Source organism: Orbicella faveolata, unplaced genomic scaffold (genome assembly GCF_042242905.1).
Source record: "Orbicella faveolata isolate gen_17 unplaced genomic scaffold, um_ofav_v1 contig_12, whole genome shotgun sequence".
NCBI classification, from domain to species: Eukaryota; Metazoa; Cnidaria; class Anthozoa; order Scleractinia; family Merulinidae; genus Orbicella; species Orbicella faveolata.
This window is the reverse complement of record NW_028301539.1, coordinates 1,281,384-1,294,022: the sequence shown is the minus strand read 5'-3', so window position 1 is coordinate 1,294,022 and position 12,639 is coordinate 1,281,384. Positions and strand designations below refer to the sequence as shown.

The window sequence follows — 12,639 nt, the reverse complement described above, 5'->3', positions numbered from 1 at the left end:
GCTGCTCGTGTAACAAAACTATTCAAGATACAGAAAACTCACCTTCCAAATACGAAGTTCCAAATCTTTGCGAGCAAGTGAAAATGTATAACTAAATGAAAACCTAGGAGAGCATTTTTTGATTTCAGAAACAAGGAAATAAAAGTGACACTAGATCACCAGTCCGGACTGTCAACAAAACGTAATCATTGTAGCCATGGAAACGAGTGGAAACAAGGAAGAAGAAACTGAGTGGGAACAAAAGCATTTGCAATTAAAAATGCAAATTAGAGATTTTTTTCATTTACTCGCCACTTCCTCGAGTCCAGTCTTCGTTCTTCCTTCTCCTCCTACTGCCTTCAACACAGCGGTCAAACGTCTGCGCATGTGCGAGCTATGGGGCAACTAAAGGCAGCCAAAATATTTTCATAACCTTGTTCTTTTCGTGGGTCATCGGCATCCTATAAATGACATTGTCCTCGTTATTTATATATTTGTTTGTGTTTTAACTTGTACAACGAGAGCTAACAGAAATAAGAGTTAAAAATTGTTCTACCTTCTGCTTGTTGCAGGTGTTTCCTTTCCGCGGTATGTATTTTCCATGCTTCTTAAATTTTTTGTCCGCCTCGACTTTGCATTTAGTGCAACAGTTTGTCCAAGGTTTGTAGTTTGGAAAAGATTTTCCCACCTGGTCAAAGACCTGGTACAGGCGGTTTGGGATCGGTATTTTGGCCAGCTATGCCCCCATGCCGATGGACATGAACATCGTTTGTAGTTCGATTCATCTCGTTCCTGTGCTTCACACAAATCCAGGATCCGGACGGAATCCTCTCAGTCCTTGCCAAGATTTTTCCAGCTCGTCTGAGCGAAGTCGAATCACTGCAATTGTCTTTTTCTTCTCCAGGTTTTTCTTCTTTTACACACCGCTTGTCGTCCGTTTCCGGCGTCACGCATCGTGTGATTAATAAAAACAAACAAATGTATACTACGCCGTCGGCTCGTAGCATGACACTGGTTTTCAAGACTTATAAACTTTTTTGGTAAAGCTTAAAACAAAATGGTAAATCAACAGAATACCGGTAACTTAATTAACTTTGTGTCTGAAAAGTCTTAAGTTTTCCTTTTACCTGCTTTCTTTTCCTTTTACAGATTTCTATGAACTTTTCAATTTTTTTCGTAAATTTTGCGTGACACCGGTTGTTTCCCATATTTTCCTTCAAATTTTTGCGCGGGAAATTGGCGCGCGGCTGCCAAAAATGTACCCATTTGCGCATGCCCAACGTTTGACCGCTGTGTTACTGCCTTCGGGTGGAGGAGCGCGGGCTCATTTCCCGAGCAACCGCTGGTAATGGAGCCTACTTGACCTAACGCTCGATCACTTGGCTTTTTGATATGTAAGCAAAGAAATTTTGGAACGTTGACCAAAATCACATAGTACACTTTGTGTGCATGTGTCTCTTGCTGATTGGTCGGTCTTCAAAGCAGCATCTTTTATTGTTATTTAATATTCTTATATTCCGTCTATCGGCATCTTTGTCCTTGTTGAAATTGTCGCTATATTTGAGAATTGTGCAATACTTGAGGGCTCAGATAAGATTCCAGGGAATTTATTTAGAAGGGTTATCAAAGCGTCTTTAAACTTATCTTTGGCATTGATACTTCGCACGATCGAAATTGTCTCTGGAAAGCTCAGCAAAGTAATACATAACAGACCCATATCTGAATTAAGCCAATTCTACAAAACTGCTGCCATCGACGCCCTTTTTGGGGAACAATAACTGTTGTTAGCGTTCACTGTGTTACTCGCATGTTTGCTTTCACTATGAACCTGATACAGAAACAAATTTAAATTCATTTGGCTTCACGATCACAGTACAAATGAAACATGAACCGTTTGTATTCGGCTGCAATACCACTATTCATTTTCATTTGATATAACTAACAAAAATTTGTTTGCCAAGTTTGGTGTCTATTTTAGATACATTTACCTTTGTTTTGCCTTCGTGACCATCTGTTCAGCATGTGACAAACGTGTCTCCCAATGTTTGTTTTATTTCTTTTTTTTTTTTTTTGAGATGTTTGACCTAGAAATTGTCTACTTTACCACCATGTTATCACCAGCCAATCACATGTAGACTGCAGAGTGCATACGTCTACTTGCTCGCAGGCTAATCACGTGCAGTTAGAAAAGGACAGTTCTTGGAATCCTATCCAAAGCCCAAACAATATTTTTTTTTGTTTTTTTTTAGTGATGTCTACCCAGACTGAGGTGAGATTAAGAAATACAAGATCGATAACGTTGCTTGAGAGAATTGGAAACTTGGATGAAAGCTCTGTTTTGTGTAACTCTGCAGAAACATGGTAAACTGGAAATAGAAAACACCTTGTCGGTACAGAAACTTTCTGGGATACTAAGTTCGAAGGAACTTTGTTGGCTCAGCGTGAAGTTTTGTTTTCCCAGACATTACGCGTCCCTCTCTCACTCTATAGAAATAGGAAACGCTGTCTAGTTTTTTTTATTATTATTTTTATATCAACGCCTGTCCTTCTGCTAGTCGCGGCTGTTGTTTTCTTTCGCAGTCTAGTACAGTAAATGCAAGTACAGTATGCCTTCCTTTGGGAATCGAACGGGAAAAGGACCCAGTCCCGCAATGCGAGATGGTTTTACATCAAAACCTTCAAAAAGCATGTGTTGCATACGTGCGTCTCAATGAATAGAGTCAACATACGAAAAAAGCTTTTTAATCTTGGCTATCAATCAGGTCGGTTCAAATTCCGCTTAAAAAGCTAAACAGTGCTGACTGTTGACGTACGTATAGCCTGTGCGGAGCCCTGAGTGGTTTCTGAGAAACAATACAAAGATAACAAAAGAGCCAATTTAAATATTGCAAATGGCCTAAGCCCACGAGAGATTAACGTGGCCTTCAATAGGGAAAAAAAAATCATCTTAATTCAACCACTGAATCGCAAACCAGTGTTGCGAGTCATCGGGATTCGCAACTGTACGCCCATTTTTGCGTTTTCATCCTTTAAATCGTCCTTACATACAACAGAAATTTGTCTCGCAACTCCTAAAGAGGTGACAAGTTAAATTTTCACGTTTTGTATTTCGAAATTTTATCTACTTCCTTCCGTTAACGTTCAAGTCTGAGCGAACGAACGAACTCTTTGCCTTTGCAGTTTACCGTTTACTTTCCTTAGGTTTAATAGAACTATACAGCTTTGTGCCTTGCCGACTTAATTTTATCAAAGCTCCCTTGTAGTTGGTGATCACCGTTCCGAAGCCCGTGAATTAAATTATTAAAATTATCAAAGCCGTCTCAGATTATCTGTTCAAAATGGCCGCTTGCAGGAATGGTAGTCTTGTTCCCAGTGCAATCGCTTTGGCAAAGTCACGTGTCTGTAAACCTTAAATTAATACACGTACACGCGACGTAAATTTTTAGAAATTACGAGATGGCGTGCATGGGTTTGTCTTTGTCTCTACCTCGTGATGGTTACAGTTCAAAGCCTGATGAAATTCCCTCGAAAAAAAATCTCAACATAATGTCGAAAATGAACAAAAAAAGCGACTTACCGTGACTAATCAACTTTTGCTTTGTCAAAAGAAACTTTCGGCCATGTCAGCGACTGTTTTGTAGTCTTTTCATCGGTGGAGATTCAGGCATGTCTTGTCGAAAAATACACTGCGCAATTTTAAATATGCAAAAAGAATATGCAAATCATATAGACAAACAATAATTGAAAGTAGGGGAATCCCCGAATTGCGAACAAAGAAGACGTCAGCATATTGAAATGTCGAACACCCATACGTTTTCGCATAAAAAAGCAAACGTTTTGATGTGTTTTCGCGTATCCACACTAGAGCTACCGAAAACACTGATGAAAAAGGTGGACCGTTTTGAAAACGCATCGTTTCTAGTGCAGACAGGTGAAAACGGAGGGAGTTTAAAAAACGGTGACGAAAAAAAGCGTCATATACTGTCATTTCCATCAGCGTTTTCATCAGCGCATTTTAGTGTGGACGATGGGCGAAAACGTCTTTAAAATTATGGGTTTTCAAATGAAAAGGTATCAGTGTGGGCAGGCGGAAACAAAACGAACGCGCTAGTGTGGTCGAAAAGATTTTGCTTCGTTTTCTTCGAAATAAAAACGGAGACTTGAAAATATGCATTAGCGTGGTCAGGGCCTAACTTATAACACAGGGCTGGGGAAAGCGTTTAAAACTGAAAAGATTTCTAAAAGTTACTTTCTATATCAAAATTAAAGCAGTAAAAACCCTTTAGCTCTTTACAATCGCATACCTCGCATTTATCAAGTTCAATGCTTTATCAAACAAAAATGCTTAATAATTCAGTTTATTACTCATTAAACTTTTTTCCCAGAAATCCGAGCCAGTCACTTTCTAACAATCTCGTACCCTGGACATTTCCCTTAGCTCAGCGATTGGGAGGGGTGGAACTCTGAGGGAAAAGCCCTGGACACGAGGTTGACTTTTCTTTTTTAAAAAATCTACTTTTGAGGAAAATTGCACATCCAACTGCTGTTATTATCTTACATTCAAAAATTCTTTAACACTTTTGAAATAAAACCATATATAATACATTACCGTTTATTTTGTACCTGTGTAGTTTATAGCTCAGTCTCATGACCCATGGTTTTCTCTGCTTTTTGACTGGTCTTCGGGAAGTTTACCCAAAAGCAGAGTATAAAGTTACTGAGGAACTGTTCTGGTAGCTACTGTCATATGAAGTTCACACATGATCTAGCCGCTCCATCATGAATGAATGATTCCATAGACTTAAATTGTCACTGTTTGTGGGAATACTTTAAATACTGAGGAATATTAATATGACTCTTTTAATACGAATTTTCAGGGAACCTTCCTTCCGCGGACACCCTAAATAAAGTAGACATTAACTTAGCAGGGTTCCGAGGGTGTCTGTCTAATACAGGTTGGGCTGTATATGTACAGCTTTGTTTCTGCAATGTTCCATGCAAGTCTCGAACTCAATTTTACTTGTCGAAATAAAATCATATACGGCCAGTGTATCATTGTTTACTACTGAATGTCAGCTTTCCTGTTGTGGTTCCGAAAGAGCCTCAATACCTTGTTCAGGAACTTGTGCAGCCTGTCAAGAGAAACCAAAGGAAAAAACCTAAGTGACGCGAGTAGCACATTTCTTAAAGTTCTCAGCCTACTAAAACAGTCATTTAGGCAAACAAAATTGTCGTGAAGCCAAGATTACAACACACCCGTAGTGTTCACTTCTCCACGGTTACTACACCACACAGTTATAGCTCTAGAATCTCGTCACCCTTATATGCTAGACGTCTTTGTGAAATATTCTCAGTTGCATTTCTATTAACTGGTGATGACTGGGAGCAAAAAGATTGATGATCCTTCGGCTGACTGGTTATTACTTAATTTTTAAAATAATGCATAATTAACTGAGGAGCAATTTGAGATCCAATATAAAAAATGTTTACAGGATAACCTGAAGAGTGAGCGGGCGAGCGCCTTGCATTCGGAGAAAAAAAAAAAAAAGAATTGTTGGTGCGATTGGATATGGGAAAACGGGCCCTTAAACTGGGAGTAGGAGCGAGACAGAAAGAAGAAAGTTTTGCGAGATATAAGACCGCGAACAAAATTGTTCAACTCTCGCCCACCAAAAAGCTTGTTACAGGCTATTGAGGGTGAACCTTGGCTATCCGACACGTTTCGCCTAATAAATATTACCAAGAGAAGATCAAAGTACTTACATTGATCTTCTCTTGGTAAGACTACTAAACTTACCTCCTGACCCTCATCAGCACACACACACCAAGGCCCAGTGATGGCCTCCTGTTGTTGCGGCCACATGCTGGCCTCCTCTAGCTCCCTTGCTTCCCTCTCTCTTTTCTTTCGTGCTCCCTTTTCTCTTATTTCTCGTTCTTTTCTTTCTATTTCTCTTCCAAATTGTTCCCGCTCCTCTCTGATCCTGAGCACTGGTTCATCCAAAGGACAAGCGTCTTCAACACATTGCTCCAAGGCAGGCAATCGGGTTTCGGTCAGGCTGGGATTTATGTTCGTGTCAGAACCTCTAGAACTAAAAGAAAGCAACAAACAAACAAACAAACAAACAAACAAAATTACAAAAAGAAACACTTTTATGAGATAGCTAAAGACGAACTAAACTAGCCCCGTTTTATTCCCAAACAAATATTTCTTCAACTTGCATTTGCTAACTTTATTATTGACTTTTCTGTCCGACTAGTTGGGTGATACTAAAACAATTAGACCCTTCGCCCTTAAGGGCTATCGGGCTACGGGACTAATTAAAAATTAGACCCGTAGCCCGCAAGGGCTACGGCTCAATAGCCCATGAGGCGAAGCCTCATGGGCTATTGACCCGTGGCCCTTGAGGGCGAAGGGTCTAATTGTTTTAGTATCACTCAACTAGTCGGACAGAAAAGGTAATAATAAAGTTAGCAAATGCAAGTTGAAGAAATACTTGTTTGGGAATAAAACGAAGGAAAGCGTCACGCTCGATTGCGCCAATTTCGCTACTCGAGGACTATTACTAATAGTCCTCTACTAGCGTAGCCAATTAAAATGAAGGATTTGCATTAGTCCACTAGTTGGGTGATACTAATTGTTAATTAGAACCAATCAGTCAAGCAACTCTGGAAAGTACACTAGTATAGTTTGAAAGCAGCGAAAAATCTTTCTACTCAAACGCCAGGAATAATTCGGCACGCAAAAGATACGTAATCCCAATGGAGTACTTTGCTTTGAAAAGGAAAGAGTCGTTACCAGAAGAACTAAGTTCCGCCCTCGACTAAAGGCTGTGATGATAGGGACGTACGCGCCCTACACGTTGCACTCAACCGCAAGGTAAAGCGGTGGGCGGGTGAATCCAGTGTGTAATGTTTCCTCAATCAAGTAGTTGGCAGTAACTTACACGTATCTTCTGTGCATGTGTTAAGAGGAAGTTGCTTTGTTGTGGAAAGGATAGAACGACCAAATTCATTCTACGGGAGCGCAAAGGATCACTATCACGTCAAGCATGAATGATCACGGTGAAATGCAAAGAGATTGCTTCAATTTATGCTAGGAGCTAATTAATTATTCCTCACTCAAGCCTAACCTCAATTATTCAGCTATCAAAGTTTACACCATAGTTAGTTAGCAACAGCCTGAGTTACAGGCATAGCGGACGACGGGCCTCTAAACCATCGCAACGGTACACCCAACATATACACCAACAAAAGATGGGATCAAACAGCACAGAAATTGTTGTTGAAACCCTGGAAGAGCTTAATCTTGCCTCGAACAAACGGGACCAGAAGCAAATTAGCGAACGGAGAGACAGATAGCAAGGTGAAGATTTTTGCAGATGGCTAACACTTACAAGTATTTTTGCCTGCCACAGTTTCCACAAATCGAGTTGCGTTTAATCTGTAAAAATAAAAAAGGGAATCGTAAATAACGGTAGTTGGAGTGACTCAAATTTACGTTAGCTGTCCAGCATGAAATTAGTTATATTTGGCCACCCTTGTACAAATGATGATCAAATGTTTTTACGTATACTCCCGTCAGACAAACCCCACAAGTGTTTTAGCGTACTAGTTTCGGTCAGGCGGTCAAGTGATATTTTATGTATTCATCTCTCGCAGTATTGGTGTCTTGACAACATGCTGTCTGAGAGATCAGAGGTCGAGGAGAAAACAAAAAATACGATCTTCTTAAGAATTCACTCTACAGAATGTACCGAAATGAGAGCTATTCACCGTCTCATGAAGACTTGTGCACCCAGGCCCAGTAATCGCTCCCTGTTGTTGTGGCCAATTGTTAGCCTCCACCACTTCCCTTGCTTCTCTTTCCATCCTTTCTCTCGCTCTTTGTGTTCGTTTTCCCCTTTCCCTTTGATTCATTTCTCTCCGCCACCGTTCCTGCTCCGCTCTCTCCTCCATCACCCTGTGCATTAAAGATGATGCTCTGGCCACTCCCTGCTCTAATGCAGCAGGACTGTTGTTCGTAGATTCCATCGACTCAACAACACAGAGAGGGATGTAAGCCACAGGCAAAACTACGGCTTGTACGGAATTCTGAAGAATAAATACAACAAAACAGAGAATTATTTCCTATCACATCAACTTCGACCATGCTGTATACATTGTGAATGTGTCAAAAAAGACGTTGCAGACCATGCGTAGAACAAATGCGACTTCTAATTTAATATAAGCACAATTAAGAGGAAATGCTAATCCATACTATTTGAACGTTTTTATTCTTTTACTAATAAACGATCACCCAAAATGCCAAGCCTATGTGGTCGCTCAAGGGAGGTAGTCGCTTACGAGAGCTTAGAACATATTGGGTCAAAATTTTGCCTCATTAGCATACGGTAATTTTAAGACATTTAGGTCGTCTCTTTTACGACTGATAGAGTGCAGTGTATGTGTATATTATCTTTAAATTTTCAATGTTTTATTCATGTGAAAAATCAATTTCGAGAAAAAGTCTGGTACTACCCAGGAATGCAATGATGTTGCAACACCTTATTATCCAATTTTCGCTTTAATATCTGTCAAGTGGTCGCTTACGGGAGGTTAAAAACAAAAGAAAATTTCAAACTTTCAGCTCTAGAAGTGGGTCGCGGTCGCTTACGAGATTTGGTCGCTTACAAGAGGTTCCAAATATAGTGATTTGACTGGGAAACGTTTGGTATTTTGGAAAACTGGTCGCTGAGGAAAGGTGGTCGCTTACGAGAGGTGGTCGCAACTGGAGGTTCGACTGTACTACAAATGACTTTAACTCAGCCCGCTGACCTTACCTGGTCAGTTCTAGGACGTAGCCTGGGTTCATCTAATGATAATAACTGTATCATTTACCTCCGTTAGTCTCCCTGTCGGTCGGTTGGTTGTTGAGCTTGTTGAAAGCAACCGGAAATGCAATTCAGGGTCTATGGTGTGTCTAGCAACGAACCAGTCTGCCAGTCCGTTTGTTTCGTTGTCCATTTGGTTCCAGGAAAGCTCAGCTGTAAACGCAAAACACAGCTGAGATGAAAACTTTTTTTGAGTTCATGTTTAAATATACTCGCATCCGTTATTTTAATAACGCCGTGATGATTTTTTGACTTGCTTTATGTTTTCCCTGACAAGGGCATCCTCAGAGAACCAGGGGCTGTTATTCGAAGCAACAAAAGAGTGTCTGCCCCTGAGCCGATTACTTTTATCACATTTATTCAAGAAGTGTTGGAAATCTCAATCTCTCATTGGGCACAAAATTCGTGTCATTGTGTTTTTGTGTCCAATCGGGGAGCTACATTTCATGGCCTCACTTTCATGCCTTTTTATACACCCTAACTAAGGTCACTAAAATATAACCGCCCCTGAGTCTTGGAAGTTTTCAATAGACCAATTTCGATATATTAAAATTCAGCCTAACACAATAGACCTCAGCACGAGGCTCCGGGGAATAAACCCCACAAACTATGTAGTTATTCCCCGGAGCCTCGTACTGAGGTCTATTGTTTTAGGCTGAATTTTAATATATCGAAATTGGTCTATTCCACTGGTTAAATACCGTCTAATAAATAGCCATCTCCTCTATTGATTGATTGATTAATTAATATTTTTATTACAATCCATCAAATATTTTCGCTCGCGGGCGATTTGTCTAAACGCGTCACATGACTGAATATTCCCCAGCTAACTGACTGGGGAATGTTCACATGATGTTCCCCAATTTTAAAAACTGCGTGGAAGGAAATTGCTATTAATGGTCACTGTTGACCTACAGCTACCTAAACAAGCAGGCTGCGTTCACGTTAGGCTGCCTGTAAGACTGGGGAACTTCAAGTCTGATTTAAGCAATGAATGACTGACTGACTAATTGACCGACTGACTGACTGACTAATTGACCGACTGACTGACTGACTAATTGACCGACTGACTGACTGCCTGACTGACTGCCTGACTAATGGATTGACTGACTGACTGCCAGTTATAGTTCACCACTAAATTTTCTCTGATTCTTATTGCTTTTAATTGATCACGTGACGCGACAGTGTTCATCGGATAGTGCCCGTTCGAGGAAAATACCCGGATAGATAGTACTCGTCCATGAAAATATTTCTGTAAACAAGTAGGCTTACAGGAAAAATTGAAAGAAGCAGTTTGTTGTAATAAAGGTTTTTTGTCTGCTTTCCTTTTCAAATTATAGAGAAAAATTGAAAGAAGCAGTTTGTTGTAATAAGGGGTTTTTGTCTGCTTTCTTTTTCAAATTTTAAATTTGGCTCTCAAGCCTTTCAAAATGATTCAGTATAAGTTGATCTGGCACGCGGAAGAAAATTTGGAAACAGTTGAGACAATAGATATAGGCTGTTTATGTCTCGGAAGTTGCCCAGCGGAAATTTGACGTTCATAAAAATAGCTTATTTGCCCGAGAAGCAAAGGTTCCAGGGCAAATATTTGTTTTAAGAGCATCAAATTTCCGCCGGCCAACTTTCAGTCGATAGTTCCTTGACAGTGACACTCTATTGTTTAAATAGGCTCTAACATACCCAGTCAAGTACAAACACCCCGAGCTAATCGTTTGCTGAAGAGGTGGCAGACGTCACACGTCTTGAGCACGTGCTGACGGACGAAGCAGCCGAAGACGAATTTTGCTACATAATTCGATCTCCAAATCGTCAATTTTTACAGAGAAATGTATGCCGGGGAGCAATGCTTTGATAAATTGCTATTTTTTGTTTATACGAAACTATGGAAATTGTTGATATTGCGTGACATCGTCAAAAGGGTCCATTACCCAAATGCTAATTTTTATCAAATATAAGAGACGTGAAGGAGGGTTATGTAATGATGCGGTATCCCTTTTTCTCTGAAAACTAATTGATTATCCCGGCCGAATCATCCGGTAATTTGTGTAAAATTCCCGGCAATAATGTGCTGTGTCGTTGTAGCGTTTGCAATTTGATCGCCGGATGTCAGCCCCATGTAACGCTATGCAAGTCTAGCATTATAGGCCGGCTATTTCGGCTCAAAATAAAAATTAATTGATTCCCCCAAATCTTCCGGTAATTTGCTTAAAATGTCGATGTAGCGTTTGTTAGAGATGTCATTCCGCGTAACGTTCTAACAACTGTAATAGTTTATGCAAGTTCGCACACCAACAGAGAAGTGACAGAAGTCAACAGAGCTATAGCTCGGCTACTTCGGCTCAAAAGAAAATCAGACGAGGATTTGATTCCTGATTCAAACAATGACGTCACTGATTATGAATCGAGCCAAATTGCATGGAGAACAAATAATCTTAAGTCAATCACGAACAGAGAAAACAACAGTGGTTTAAGAGATTGTTCATGGAGTGCTGACCTTCTTGTTTTATGAGGGGGCGTGTGAAGCGTGTTAGCGTGACGGGAGGAGTGGAGAGGTGGATGACAACTTCAATAAACGCTGTTTGAGCGCTAACATCACGTGTCACGTGATGGTCGTCTCGAAATCCCGAAGTATCCTCCTGACTAATGCGATATTCCTTGCTCCCTGAAAATATATTGATTCCCGAACCTTCCAGCAATTTGTGTAAACATTTCAAAATAAAAATGAGCGATAGAAATTTTACACAACGTTTCGATGTCGTCATGACATCATTACATTAACATAATGTTAATGAACAATCACACCTCTCACCGCATATATAACACTGTTGAACCGTTATTTTCTTGTCACTTGATGATGATGTCATGACGACATCGAAACGTTGTGTAAAATTTCTATCGCTCATTTTTATTTTGAAATGTTTATCAAAATTTAATCTCATTCAAATTTTGTGTAAAATTTCCGGAAATACTTTGCTGTGTCGAGGTAGGGTTTGATGGTACAGATGAAATTCCCACGTAACGTTTGTTAAGGGTGATAATTTATGCAAAATATCAGTCGAGCGTTTTACTTCTTTCAACGACCTTATCATGAACCGAGCCATTAACAGTTTTGTACTATGCATAGACTTTATAGAGTCCTAGCTGATTTCCCCGTGAATATTTTTGCATAATTACATGTATTTTTGTTTCTGACAGTTTTGCGAGCAATCTCTATTGTTTTATGATGATATCATATCACTCGGGGTAGGGGTCTGATTGGCTAAAGCTCATTCTGATATTGACCCAGTGAAACGTGGGCTGGTAACTGTGTTCAAAATGAAAGCTATAAAGACAACTTGAAATGGTTATGAGGGTCACGCGAGTGAGTTTTTGAGTGAAATTTGTTAATTCTGCTACTTGCCTAGGTGTTACGATTGATAAAAATCTCTCTTGGCATGCCTATGTAGATATAGTTAGGATCTCTTTTTCCAAAAAAGTCGGTGCTTTAATAAGAATGTTGTATTTACCTAAGTCAGTTCTAGTAGAAATATACTTTAAAACAATTATACCTAGTGTGACCTACGGATTATCAATATGGGGAAATTGTTCCCAATCATTACTTAACGAATTAGATCATATTCATGCCCGAGCATGCCGAATTATTAATCATCTTCCTTCTTCATTAGAAGGTAGCTTATGCCTGTCTCAATGTAGGTGGCTTCCTATTAACTATTTATATAAGAGACGCATATTACTTAAGATGCATCAAGTCTTCACAGGGTCTGCTCCTAGACAAATTTTAGATTTATTT

The 12,639-nt window shown here is 39.9% G+C and overlaps 2 protein-coding genes across 5 annotated transcripts in view; both read right to left on the bottom strand.

The window, feature by feature from the left end:
- Positions 1 to 12,639, bottom strand: part of LOC110067510 (uncharacterized) — a 71,512-nt gene that overhangs the window by 42,563 nt on the left and 16,310 nt on the right. The window contains exon 1 of one of the 4 annotated variants that reach the window (XM_089283519.1): positions 1,968 to 2,879. The exons of 2 other annotated variants lie outside the window; for them this stretch is intronic. The gene's annotated coding sequence lies outside the window, so the exon portion shown is untranslated. Of the gene's footprint in view, positions 1 to 42; positions 139 to 1,967; positions 2,880 to 12,639 lie in introns of those variants that run through there. One more of the 4 variants, XM_089283517.1, reaches the window with a different exon arrangement.
- Positions 5,052 to 8,982, bottom strand: LOC149116053 (uncharacterized). Its single transcript, XM_089276783.1, has 5 exons — positions 8,857 to 8,982; positions 7,753 to 8,070; positions 7,374 to 7,420; positions 5,720 to 6,068; positions 5,052 to 5,111 (listed from the first exon to the last, which is right to left on the bottom strand). Exons 1-5 carry the CDS (start codon positions 8,980 to 8,982, stop codon positions 5,052 to 5,054), a joined length of 900 nt encoding a protein of 299 aa, XP_089132909.1.

Bases quoted from the DNA above. Each gene is read 5' to 3' on its own strand.
- LOC149116053 (XM_089276783.1), bottom strand. From the start codon at position 8,982: ATGGACAACGAAACAAACGGACTGGCAGACTGGTTCGTTGCTAGACAC. The intron at 7,421-7,752 runs GTGAATAGCTCT...TTATTTTTACAG, and splicing joins GCACAAGTCTTCATGAGACG to ATTAAACGCAACTCGATTTG. The intron at 6,069-7,373 runs GTAAGTGTTAGC...GCTTTCTTTTAG, and splicing joins TGTGGCAGGCAAAAATACTT to TTCTAGAGGTTCTGACACGA.